We start from the raw sequence: 13,868 nt of genomic DNA, 5'->3' as shown, positions 1-13,868 counted from the left end.
CAGGAGCCTTGTTTGTTAACCAGCTATTTTGCTTTAAGTTGATGGTATTTTTTAGACATGTTTAAATGTTTCTCTTGACTATAAAAATCCAATTGCTCGTGAATTTTCCAGAAGAACAGTTTTTACCTTTGAATATCCAAAATTAGCTAGAAATGTCGCAAAAATTTAAAGAGTTTCTTGGGCATATATAGCTCTTTAATGAATTCTGTGTAGTATCTGAAAACTACAAGAGCTATTAAGAAAGAAATCATTATTTGGTTAAGATAGGCACAAGGCTCCTTTTGATCCAAACTCAACAAATTGAAATCTAATCAGATATGTTCATTGGAGAAAGACCAGGATTACTAAATTCACTGATACATTTTGTAAGTAAAGGTAATCTTATAGGCCTACATTTTCTTTAACAAGCTTTTCTACAGCAGACAGCAATGGTTGTTCTAGAAACAAAAAAAAATGTAGAAGATAAGTAGTTTCTTCACAGAGATCCACACAATTTAACAGGACAGCATTTCCTCTTTGGTGCCCTTATTTATTTTATTTTCTCTCAACAGCCATGCATAAAATGTTGATAGAGTTAAAGGATGAATTTTATCTCCCATTCTCAGAGATTTTAGGTACAAAAAAGCTTCCTGGAAAAGTTTATACATTTAGAAAAAGCTGGATGTGCTGTATTCTCAAAACAAGAGAGTACCAAGTGTTATACATTAATTTAAGTCAAACTCATCTATGGGAAGAAGTCCTTCTGTAAGGACTGGTGATAAAGATTAGTGTTTATAAGACATATGTGGTTTAAAAGATAAATGTCCTTCCTATGTAATCTTAAAACCCATTCTATACCTTTTTAATGTAGAAGAAAAATGTGCTGACTCTGAAAACAACAGCACCTGGGTGGCATTTCTTTAACACCTGCCAAATTAGGATAACTACAGTCCTAGCAAGCTCTAGCTAAAGAGTTTGTCACAGGAAAAACAGACCCTTTCTAAGTCTTAGCCTGGAAAGCACTCTTTGTATCCCTAGGACTATGATGCATGTGGAATTAAGTTATCCCACTGCTGCTTTCAAGCCCAGATGAAATTCACAGGATTCTTCAAATCCAAGAGCCCAATTATTTCATTGCAGGCGTATCGTTATCCAGCCATCCCCATGCAGATTGTATTGCTAGTCTTTTGGGCAGTCAGACCTTAAACAAAATTAAACACTAAACCTGCTCTTCCTAATAAAACAATATGTTGTCTCCTTGGGAATAATACCTGTAGCAACAAACCAAGGCAAAAGGAGAAAGAAAAGAAAGAAAGAAATGAAATACAAGAGAGAAAAAGAGAAAAACAGAGAAAGGGAGAAAAAGGAAGGAAGGAAGTGTCGGAAGGAAGTGTCGGAAGGAAGTGTCGGAAGGAAGGAAGTGTCGGAAGGAAGGAAGGAAGTGTCGGAAGGAAGTGTCGGAAGGAAGTGTCGGAAGGAAGGAAGGAAGTGTCGGAAGGAAGGAAGGAAGTGTCGGAAGGAAGGAAGTGTCGGAAGGAAGTGTCGGAAGGAAGTGTCGGAAGGAAGTGTCGGAAGTGTCGGAAGTGTCGGAAGTGTCGGAAGGAAGGAAGGAAGGAAGTGGCGGAAGGAAGGAAGTGGCGGAAGGAAGGAAGCGGCGGAAGGAAGGAAGGAAGGAAGGAAGGAAGGAAGGAAGGAAGGAAGGAAGGAAGGAAGGAAGGAAGGAAGGAAGGAAGGAAGGAAGGAAGTGGCGGAAGGAAGTGGCGGAAGGAAGTGGCGGAAGGAAGTGGCGGAAGGAAGTGGCGGAAGGAAGGAAGGAAGGAAGGAAGGAAGGAAGGAAGGAAGGAAGGAAGGAAGGAAGGAAGGAAGGAAGGAAGGAAGGAAGGAAGGAAGGAAGGAAGGAAGGAAGGAAGGAAGGAAGGAAGGAAGGAAGAAAAAGAGAAAAAGAGAAAAAGAGAAAAAGAGAAAAAGAGAAAAAGAGAAAAAGAGAAAAAGAGAAAAAGAGAAAAAGAGAAAAAGAGAAAAAGAGAAAAAGAGAGAAAGAGACCTGGCTGACCAAACATTAAAAAAATGTATTTTCCTGGCAGCAGGTCTTGAAGGTACTCAGACTCACGAATCATGCCAAGCAAGAAGATATGAACTTCTACCTATCAGGAAATCAAACATCTGAAACCAAAGCAGCACCACTTTGATTGGTTGAATAACTTTTTTAAAAGAGTAGAATGTAGTAAGGCCAAAGTAAGGAAGGACATGAATGAACTGACCTTGACATATGCTAGGTAATGCTCGCACTTTTCCTGCATGAATGACAGTTGTAACTTTTCTGTAATCTGTCCTGCGGTCTCTCCAGAAGTCACAAAATAAACTCTGGGTTGCTGGCTCTTTTCCTTCTTTGCCACATCAGCAGTCAAGTTATAATTCAAACCTGTTTTGAAAAGGAAGAAGAAGAAAACAAAGGATGACAGTGAACAATAGTCATTTTCCAGCCACCTATCAACGGAACGTGTTGCCTCCAGGGCATCTGTGCAACCCTTGAGGGCCCTCAATCAATCACTAAGTTTCCTGCGGCTACAGAAAATCAGATCCAATTACAAACATACTCCCATGTTTAATGTGTAATATATGTTATGAAATAATTCATGCTTAAAGAGAGAATGTATTTTATAAGATTGTAAACTCCACACAAGTCTCTGACCACAAGCAGCCCAGAGGCAGATGTCTTCTTCGGAATCTCAAAACTCCTGAAGGCAGCAGGAGAACAACACACCGTTTACTTATGAACAGATATGGCCAGCACGATGATTGCCACTATACCAACGTCCCAGGACAATCATCACCCAACTGATACCATGGATTGAGATAGCAGAAGTCGCCAGAAGGGTACATCTAAATACTCGACTTCCCCTGACACACACAGACCAACACCGGCCACTGCCCAGGAAACAATGATTATCCAGCTCTGCACAGTGAAAGAAACTTTCATGCATATGCAGAGTTACAAAAGAAATTGGGGGACATCTGCCTCAGGCAAAAAAAACTGTATTAAACAGTTTCTTATAAACAGAGGGAGATCTGATGCGATAGAGGTCGGATCCAGGTTCACCCAGTGCCGATCCTGGGCTCGATGCTGTCTCTTTGGCCGTGGGTTTTTGAGGACCATATTTTGGTAGCAGAAAAATAAAAACTTTTTGCATTTTGATAATTTGGCTTTTCGAATGATCATTTATAACAATATAGCTATTATTCCCAGCCTATCCTTTCCCGTAGGAAATTGTGTAATAATGCATCTAGAAACATATACTTAACAGAAAAGAAACCGCAAAAAACCAACAAACAAAAGAAAAAATCCCTACAAAACCCCAGATGTTTAAACTGTGTTTCTGACAGAAAAAGCAAAAAAAAGCAACACAAACAACAGCAGCAACCTGAAACCTTCTAAAACAGCACAAATCATGCAAATGACAACAAGGGTGTGGCACTTCCTGACAATTATTTTCGTTATTTTCAGTCATCTTACCAATGAATCTTAGCATTCATACCATATACTTAGCCCCCCACAACTTCCAAAAAGCAACCTGGAGCAGTGAGTGGTTAGGGTGATAACTGGCCAAACTTATCACTGCTCGTAGTGTAAGTTCTTCCTGCTCACTCCAGTAGGAGATCGTAAGACAAGTTTTCACTAGAAAATTAAATCTTCCAAGTAATGCCTTCAAACATTTGCCTAGCAGCTCTGAGTTTTCTCTCTTTCTACTGAGGATCTACCGGCCCAAATTCACACAATGAAAATAAAACTCTGGCATGAATTTTATGAGCTCAGAAGAAGGGCTCAATTCTTCTACTGACTATTTATTTTTCATAAGTTAAATGCCTAAAAGCTTTGATAATGGCTCCCTCTGAGAAATTTTTGCTCGTATCTTCAAGATGGCTGCTACCCAGCAGACCAGGTGAACTATTCCAGCCAGTAAGAGATGCACCAAGTAAATGGCAGCAGGCATTTTATAACAGATTTTCATCCTAAACAGCATATATATGGTTATGATGCAAGAGTCATCCCACAGGACTGAAAGCACCCCTGAAGCAGTGAGGAGTGAGAAGAGATCAGGCCATGGCCACAAGCTAAAAAACATGAAACACAGCTGGCTGTGTTAGTGGACAGGTGGCACACTCTGAACCACTTGGAATATCCCTTCCTCCCCCACTAAGATAATGACAAAGCACACAGACAGCAGGAGGCAAATATTCCTCAGGAATAAGCACATCTGTAAATGCTTGCTAAACTCCTAGCTATAGTACTGATTTGCCAGGGGGTAAGTGGGAGGAACCACATGAAAACAATGAAGAACTTACTAAATAATTACACTAAATCATTGGAAAATGAATGTGTTTCTTTGATGTCTCTGACAGTAATTATGAGAAGAAAATGGTTCATGAACTTTGCTTGCAAAGAAAATTCTTATGTAACGGAATCATTAAAAAAAGTCCTAGCAAATGAGAACATACAGGACATTCTCTCCATTCCCTTCCAAAAAGCTTTCTTTTTCCCAGTACTTTCCACCTTGTTTTGAATCCTCTCTCATAGTGTTTTCATTGGATCTAAGTAGGGAGCGATCCACACTGCTCCATACACTGAACAGCACATCCCTGCAGCACATCTGCTTCTGAGGCATTCTGAGGGCAGCACTGACTCATGCCTGCCTCCAAACAGACTGAAAAAATGAGAGACAGACAGACATAATACCCCTGCACCAAACTATAGCTGCACACAGCTTAGAAGATGAGAGTCTACTTTTTAAAAGTTTGCAATAAGGGATGTTTCTTCAGTCCTAGGAACATGTTTAAACAGTGAAAATATCAAACAGCCTATTATCCTACACTAAATCTTGTCAGTCTTTCAGGCAATAGTATTAGGGACATGAGGACTACCTTAGATATGGATCAACACACAAGCAATGTACATCTGAAATGAACAGTACAGAAGAAAATTTGGAGCAATTTCTAAAATATCTATCTGCCTAACTCTAGTCAAATGACCACAACCATTCATTTTCATAGCCACTAAAATTCATCTAATTGTCAGACTGGGACTATTACTACTATTGTTGTAGAGGAAATTATCTAGAGTGTTGTCAGAGACTGAAATAGTTCATGCCTCAAGCACTGATATAAACTTTTGCTCATAATAGCAAAACTGTATAGAGAAGCCAATGAAGCTCATCCCTCCCTAAAGATGCTTTTCATGGGGACCATCACCACCAAGAAGACCAGCTGGAGAGGATCAATGAAACATCATTGTGTGATAGATGAGTAATGTGATGGTTGAGTCTCACAATTAAAGGGCAAATATTATGTTTATGTTAAGAGAAGTTTTATAGATTTATAGTTAAGTTTCACCCCCCCACCCCTTGCATTCTTATCACAGGATGGCCTGGGTAGTTGGAGCATTTGGGAGGGTCAGCTTATTACTATGGCAACACCTGCCCTCCAATTAAGATCTAAGAAAATGATCACCACCACTGGACAGCAAAGAAGGAGTTGATGGACCGGGGGCTAAAGGGTTAAAAGGTGGAATATCCATTGTGTGGATGAGCACATGGTGGGAAAAAATCCTTTGCTCCCAGCACTGTATCATTTTCTCTATTCAGTCTTCTGTTGTATTTTTTTGACAAGGTTTTAAAAAAACCTTTTTAAATTTTTGAAAGAAGTGAGTATCATTTCTCACAATTGTGATCCACAGATGGTGATATTTTCTTTATTTTGTCTCTGTCACTCTCTTTCTGTTCCCCCCACCTATTTTCCATTTCTTTCTTTCCTTCCCTCTCTCTCTTATATTTACTATCAAATAAAATCCATACTATTGACTTTGACATACAGTCTTGTTTGCACCTTAATTTGGGCAGAAGCATTTCTTATAATTTTAACAACTGGATCTTGACATTTAGTCAGCGTAGTCAGCAGGATGAATGTTCTCTGACCCAAAGTGTCTTTCACAATAGTATTGTCTCCTCTTACAAAATTATTTCATATACTTCCTTCTGTAGTTAATCTTAGAAATCTAAACACTACTTCTCTTAAGGAGCTGTGAGGATTGTTAGGATTCCATCCGTAGGAATTCATAGCACATAGATCAACTTCCTTTGAGAGGTTGTGGAGACTGTGGTTTCTTCTGGAGGCTTAGAAATTTGAATGTATCTTTCTCTGAAGGAATTGTGGAAATTATGGTAAACTGACTTGTCTACGTGTTGTTTTGTGCGGAGCCAAAAGTTCCTGTTTGGTGGGGACTAATGCCCCTGTACTTTTTGTGTGCTTTGTTGTTAAAAGCCAGAATTGACAGGTTCCAGCCCTTGAAGCCAATTCTGCAGCTCCTATCTTGTGTAGAATGCACCCCCATAGGTCTGTGGTTTGTCGTGGAGAACTAGAAGCAGGCAGGTTTTAATCCTGAGGCCAGTCCTGCAGCTACTGCCTTGGGAGGATGGTTTAGTCCCTTTGCAGGTTTGTGCATTTATCATGCAGCTTCCTCTGTGGGGGTGGTAGGAAAACTTTAACTAAAAGACAAGAAAATATTTTCCCATAATCTGTTAGCAACCTCTCTAGCCCTGGGGTGGACATACTGACTCAAAAAAAAAAAAAAAAAAAACAAAAAAAAACAAAAAAAAAAAAAACTTGAGATAGGGAGCAATTGGTTACTAAAAAGATGATGCGTTATTAAAAAAGACTTTCAGCGGTGCATTGCTTGCCACCAAATTCAATCATGACCAAAAGGAAAATGAGTGGAATAAAAGGAGCTAACTCATAAGGCTGACTGCTCTCAGGCAAAAAGCAGAAGCCTATTAATACCCTGGAAAAAAAAAAGGCAACTCAGATGCCAGAACCACTCCCTAATTCGCAGATTGCAATTAAAGCAGTCTCACCTCCTCCACTGAACATGAAATCAGTTGGAGGAGACCTCACTGAAAAACTGTGGGAAACAACAGAAGTGGTGCAACAAGCACTTCATAGAATAAAAGCTACTTGTTTCATTCTGGCATATTTTGCCAGGGAAGTTTCTTTCTTTTCTTTTTTATTAGGAAGCTCAAACATCCCCACATTGAAAATAAGGAAAACAGTTTGGGAGCAGAGAAACTGCAAACAAGCATATTCACTTTCTTTTTATAGGAACCTACCAACACATGAAATGGAGCTGCATGAAAATCAATGAAATTTAAAGTGTCACCATAATTGTTTGCATTTTCAGTTTGTTAATGTTTGTACTTTGTATTTTTATTGCCAGTGGCTTGCTGGGAGATCAAATATTAGTTAAAGTATTCTACATAAGTTTGATTTTTGTCTAACTTGTTTTCTTTTTGCTGAAAAATGGTGTGGGAAAAGGTCTTATGAATGTATAATTTGTCTCAACCAATTTTATCCTGAGAGCTGGTATAAAAAATTATACATATTTGAAATCACACAAATATGCATAACCGCCCTAGTTATGCCTCAGAGGGCTTTAAAATTATTATGATTTGGCTAAATTTTTCTGATTTACTAAGTAGAGAATTTTAAAAAATCTTAAAACACAAAAAAATGTCACTTAAGAAATTATTGAATCCCACTTTCTAAACCTGGAGGGGTAGCCATGGACTGCAAAATGGATGTGAATAAAATACAAAAAAGCCTTCTACAAACTCTCAAGCCAGTGTATGTTTTATTTCCTGCCATATGTCCAAAGAGGGTATTTTAACTTTGCCTCACTTCTTCTATTTATGCTAATCAGTGTACTGACTATAGCACATTCTCTAATACACATGCTTCTCAGTTATGGGTGGAGAATGTGAGGAGGGCAATTTACTCACTGAAATTCAAAAGAAAAAAGCTACTTGGGATAATACAACTAAGTTTGAAAGGGATTTAATTTCATTTCTAATCCCACCAATAATAAATCCACAGTTTCTATTCTGTGTCAAGATTAAATTACAGCTATCTTCTGGAAAACAGAGCATTGCTCTGATGTAAAAATATATCTGCATGAGAACATTTTGCATGAATATGTTTTGTGTAGTAATTTTGTATTATAAAAACTGGTTTTCATTATATATAGAATTATCCAGTGGACTAAGAATATTACATACAATATTCTTCCAACTATGTGTAAATGCAGTCAAGAAGAAAACACACATCCTCAAAAAAATCCATTTACTTTTATTCCAAGATGCAAAGTTAATCAATTATACTACAAGAGCCAGGAATCCTCTCGAAACATATTAATAGATGCATCCGTTGAGGATACTCCTCTATAGAATTTGAAAATTAAGATCCACTGTGTAATTCTATAACTAATTTCAAAACATACTGAACCAACACCTATGAGATACAATATTGCGATATCCCTCATACCCACTACCCATTAAAAAACACTGATTCCTGGGCTTCACAGAGTGAGAGCACTGACTAATGAGAATTGGGTTGATGATTATTGTATGCGGTATGATTACTCATGTTATTGTTTCTGTTGCTTCTATCTTTACTCCTATTATCTTTCTATTATCACCTCCATGGACAACCCATAAACTAAAGAAGATCGCAAGGAATGAGACATTTATTATATTTTTGAGTCAAGGGGTGGATGTCAGACACTGAAATATTTCATGCCTATTGCTATAAAATTTTGCTCATTATAGCAGAACTGTACAAAGGAGTCACCAAAGCTCACCCCTCCATAAAGATGCTTTTCAGGGGGACCATCGCCACTGAGAACATCAGCTGGAGAAGATCAATGGAACATTGTGGGATCCACAGATGGTGGTGTTTTCTTTATTCTGTCCCTATAACTCTCTTTCTGTTCCCCTCACCTATTTATTCCCTTCCTTCCTTCCTGCCTTCCTGCCTCCCTCCCTCCCTTCCTTTCTCTCTCTCATATTTGCTATCAAATAAAATCCATACTATTGACTTTTTCATATGATTCTTGTTTGCACCTTAATTTGGGCAGAGGCATTTCTAATAACTTTAATAACCAAATCTCAGCAATTTTACTACATAAATTTACTTCCATTTTCCTTCAGGGATGAATGCAGAAGCAGCACTTGATACACAGAGATGCCAGCAGCCTCCTTCTTGTCCTGGCCACAGAGAATTAAATGGTCTGAACAGGCTGAAACCTTTTCATCCAAAGTAGGAAAGGCCTTCCTCTAATCTCTGGCTTTCCTGGCAATACAGAGACCCCAGAGGAGACAGAGCAATGACCCTCAAGCCTGGGAGGAACAGTCTAAGAGAGATTCTGAGATTACAGAGTGAAAACTTAAAATGCTGTACTTCTCATATGTCCACATACTGGAGGCTGTCTCTGTCAGGAGGCATACAACTAGATGTTCACTAGTTCTCTGTCTTCTGACACTGAGGCAGAGTGAAGGGTCAGACAGAGAGTGGCACAAAGTGCAGAGCACATTTTCACTTGGCCATGGCTCTTTGCTTAGACAAAAACATTTCAGCAATAAATTCATACTTCTGAAAACTATAGTCTGCAAGAAACAACTTAATGGAACTTGTACTGTCATTTGCAGTGTCAAGAAGTATCCATAAACACCGATCCTCAGATAGCTGTATTTCAGTATTGCAACTACCACCAGAAAGAGAAGGAAAAAAAAAAAGGTAGGTAATGTTTACATGCAATTATGAGACAAATGAAGATGAGTTTTCTTCCCATTCTTGCTAACAAAATAACCACACATTCAAATAAGTATTGAAGACACACATTTGCCACAGGAGAACGCTGCAAGCATGTTCAGCTTGATTTTCTGAACACTATGCAGTAGATGGCAAATCTCAGCTGCCCAAAAGCAGGAGGAATGCTCAGGTTTACACCAGTAAGCAGCAATCTTGAGAATCCATGCTGACACACCATAGGGAACTGTCACTCTAGATGAGCACTCCATTCTCGCAGTCTGATTTAACAAAATGCACCCAGACATCTGAGGGTGAGACAAATCCCAACACTTTCAGCCACAAAATTCTGGCATAGCATTTTAACACCTCTGTGAGCCTTTCAAAGTCTGAACTGCATACCAATGCATTAACAGGGTTTTTTCCCCTGTACATTTAACCATGCAGGAAAGGAACCACTACAATATTTCCATTAATTGTTCCACCTTTTGTAAATTAATATTCTTCAACCGCAACATAATATAAATGCCCTGACTTCTAGAATACTAACTGAAAGATTGAGATATTTTGTCCAAATCATATCCTGAATGGGTTTTATACAGTCAGATAGCTCTGGCTGTAACATTTCCAAGAAAAATCACTTTGTTAGAAGCATTCTATGAAAGAGCAATGGTTGAAGTTTATAACTTACCTAATAATAAAAAAGTTCCTTGTAATGCTATGGATGCTACTCATGGAAAAAGATGCATATGTGCTTTTACCCAGTAAATCACAGGCAGTACAGTTTGTATGACAACACAGGCGAATTCAGAATGAACAGGAAGACAGGTCTTTTGTAAACAAGGGAAACTGATATTTAGATTAGAAAAAAGGCAATTTACTTCTTAGCCACAGATCCAAAGAGATGAAATTAAAGCAAAGGAAACATTTTAAATAATACCCTAGGAATGTAAGAACACCTAGATATTCAGAAAACCTATTTGTAATTTTTCAGAGAGGAATTAACACCTCAGGAACCCTCAGAAATGTGTTTCCTTAATGACAGAGTAGTAGGTAGTAAAAAAAAATACTTTATCAAAGCATGTATTTGTCTACTTAGAGTCATCATCTACAGGGAAGGAAAAAGTCAGCATTTAGAGGAAGTAAAAACCAAAACTGAAGTCTCAGTTGCACCAATATGTTAGAATACAGAGGAATTATAAGTTACTATATCTTAAATATAGTAACTCCATTGTTTTGAGCTGTTCAGGTGACAGTGACAAGCTGCTTGTAGTTCTCACTTCATGTGAATGCAAAAAGTAGCAAGAAGCCTTTTCCTTTTCTGACTTAATTAAAAACAGAATACTGCAGCAGGCTCAGGTGAGGATACACAGATACAACTCATACTTCTCAACTAGCTGCTCAAAAAGGTTAGGGCACAGCGCAGGAGGAGGCAGTGCTTCCCCCAGCTCCTCACCAGACTCACTGTAAAGACACAGCATGCTGTGAGGCTGAGGCATCTTCACTGAATTGTACAGTACAAGTCCTCTGCCATTCTTAAAGCATGACAAAGGTGAAACATCATGAAAAAAAATTAACCCAGGCCTTAAATATTTAGAAATGCTGTATCTGTCCAATACCACTCCATAAAACACCTAAGATTTGTAAGCATTGAGACATAAAAGACATTATATTTCAATAGAGCCAAGATGTAAAGGCTAGGGCAATTACACATTACACCATTCCATTCACCTGAGAAAATCTAAGTGTTTCACTTAATCTGGAAGATATTCTTGCAATCGGTAAAATACTAGGCTATTTATAATCAATTTACAAACAGGTAAACTGATGCACAGAAAAGGATTTTCTCATGTCTGTTTCAAGAGCTCCTTGTAGACTTTCAACACTATTAATCCAGAGCAAATAATACCTGTCTTCTAACAACACTGATAGAGGATATGGATACAGGTATCCATATCCATCAAGAGGCAGACAGGAATATGAACTCAGGAGGCTGTGTTCTCTATCCTTGCAGAAAGCCCAAGCAGACATTTTCCTCATTTCACACAGGAAGAATCTGCCTCATTATTATGTCAGTCTCATCAGAAGGTGAAAACACATCCAAGAAAGTTCTCAAGCATCTTTCTGGGATTGTATGGCCCATGTTACCCTTGAAACTAATTTCACACAAAAGCTCTGTTACTAAGTACAAAGAGAGACCTTGACTCTGTGCTCCTGTCTAAGGCTGGCACAGGTACCTTACCTATTTCTCCAGGAACATGCTTGCCACTGAAACGAAAGCATGCTGTGACATTGAGGCAGTTCACTGGCTGCAAACCATCATGGCACTGAGGATCTGTGATATTGATAGATATGGGCAGGAAAATGGTGACATCCATGGTAATGACAGGCCTGGATCTGGAGATCAATAGAGAAGTAGAACTGAGTGACCATTCAGAAGGCAATTCTCCACAAAAGGAAAAAACAGCAAATTTGGTAAACTGCCCCATTTCAAGCAGACAGGAAAAATAAGAGAATGCATTTGAACTGTAAGACAAACTAGCATTTTATCTAGCTGGCAAGGGCTACTAGCATTTAAACGAAAGTGGCAATGTCAGCTTGAAGTTTAGTGCTCAGATACAGACTGCAGGCAGGCAGCTGAGGAAACTGATAACATGTAGTAACAATAATCATCTCCAGCAAACTTGTATAACCTTTCCTGATGACTGAAGAGGATAACAAAATTACCAGAACAGCAAACAGGAACAAGTTCATGCAAATGAGACTGGTTGCTAACTGTCTTGGATGAACAGGGACAGGTAGGGAGAGACTGTGGGTTTCCACAGAATGGTCTATAGGGAAATTTGTGACCTCAAAGCCAAGGAGAGACACAGAGGTTCCCCACAGGAGATGGATTCATACATAATTTTTCTGACAGCATAAGAGGGACAACAAACACCACATCCATGTTTTCTGGAGAAAAGGTTTGGCTAATTCCCTCCTGGCAAGTGATAAGGACTGAATACTCTTACCACACTGCTGAACTGTGTTTCAGGAATTATCCAGTGCACTGTGAACAAAAGCTTTCTACTCTTGCAACTCCAGCACCAGGTTATTGCCACCAGTACTCCAGGCTGAGGGAGACCTCAGCCAGAATCACAGAGCAAGCTGACTGCCTTAATGCACAGGTGTCTTGCTAAGGAAACTTCTCTGTCTGACCATCCAGGAGGTACACTCCAGGCAGTCACACTCCACCACCAGAGACTTTAACTGCTGGGACCAAAGCTCATTACAGTGTGTGGCTCCAGTGAGCCGACAGGTGCCCGCTTTAACTCCATACACACACCACACCCACACAGTCAGACCAGGTTTCCCATAGGTTCATAAAGCCTTTTATTTGCAGTGCAGTAACACGGAAACAGCTGGAGGTGGTGCCCCCAAGGAGGAACCCCAAATAAAGGATCCCGTGGGCTTTTATAGCCTCACACTCCAAGCACATTAAAGCCTCTGCTCTGCTTCCTGTCAAGTCCTCAGCTCCTGCTATGTCTCAGTGTCCCCAGGTGTCCCCTTGCTTTGGGCTCCCACCACCCAGAGCTCAATCTGCAGTTCACACACCAAGCCACCTGCACTGAATGTATTCCTCAATAGCTTCCTTCCTCACACAACACAGAAGTCCCAGCAGCTTGACTGGGAAAAGCAACCCACAAACTCAGGCCCTCCTGAGCCACCTCCAGTGCAGGACTTAGCCCAAAAATTATGGGTGTTATTCTTCCTGTTTTCAATTCTGTATTCATTCAAGATGAACATGTTCTTCCAAAATCAACTACAGTAATAAAAAAAAATGTTCAGCAACCAGTAGATTCAGTTCTAAGTTAGTTCCAGCAGCCATGCAAGGTCAGATCTTGTAAACCACTCCAGGAGTCTCACCCCACAAGACACTTAAATTTAGAGGTAGGGGAGACGGAGAAGAGAGCAGGGATTGTGGTTACCTAATTTATATGAACTGGAACAAGATGCACATCAATCTGCAATACAGCTGCTCAGACTGTTTTACCACAGCCTGAAGTAACAGTGCAAGTTCACATTTTGAGATGGAGGATAAAAAGAAATTCTAGCCTCAGAAATATATAGGGCAGGGGGAAGGGAGGAAAAAAAGTCAGCATCCTATGATAATTTCACACCTTCAAAAAAACCTGCTTTTTCTGAATGGTTAGAGAGACATAAAAGAGTAAACGCTATAACTGATCTAGAAAAATATTTCTCCTTCAAAAAACTATTTA

General features: G+C 39.4%; 1 protein-coding gene across 1 annotated transcript in view; it reads right to left on the bottom strand.

Annotated features, from left to right (window-relative positions):
* Nucleotides 1-13,868, bottom strand: part of ITGA9 (integrin subunit alpha 9) — a 212,176-nt gene that overhangs the window by 157,781 nt on the left and 40,527 nt on the right. The window contains exons 14-15 of the mRNA XM_058803423.1: nt 11,852-12,006; nt 2,241-2,401 (exon numbers count right to left, since the gene is read on the bottom strand). Of these exons, the coding sequence (XP_058659406.1) occupies nt 2,241-2,401; nt 11,852-12,006 (316 nt within the window). The remainder of the gene's footprint in view (nt 1-2,240; nt 2,402-11,851; nt 12,007-13,868) is intronic.

This window comes from Ammospiza caudacuta, chromosome 1, assembly GCF_027887145.1.
Source record: "Ammospiza caudacuta isolate bAmmCau1 chromosome 1, bAmmCau1.pri, whole genome shotgun sequence".
Lineage (NCBI taxonomy): Eukaryota > Metazoa > Chordata > Aves > Passeriformes > Passerellidae > Ammospiza > Ammospiza caudacuta.
The sequence above is the reverse complement of the archived record's forward strand: the minus strand, read 5'-3'. Positions and strand labels throughout refer to the sequence as shown.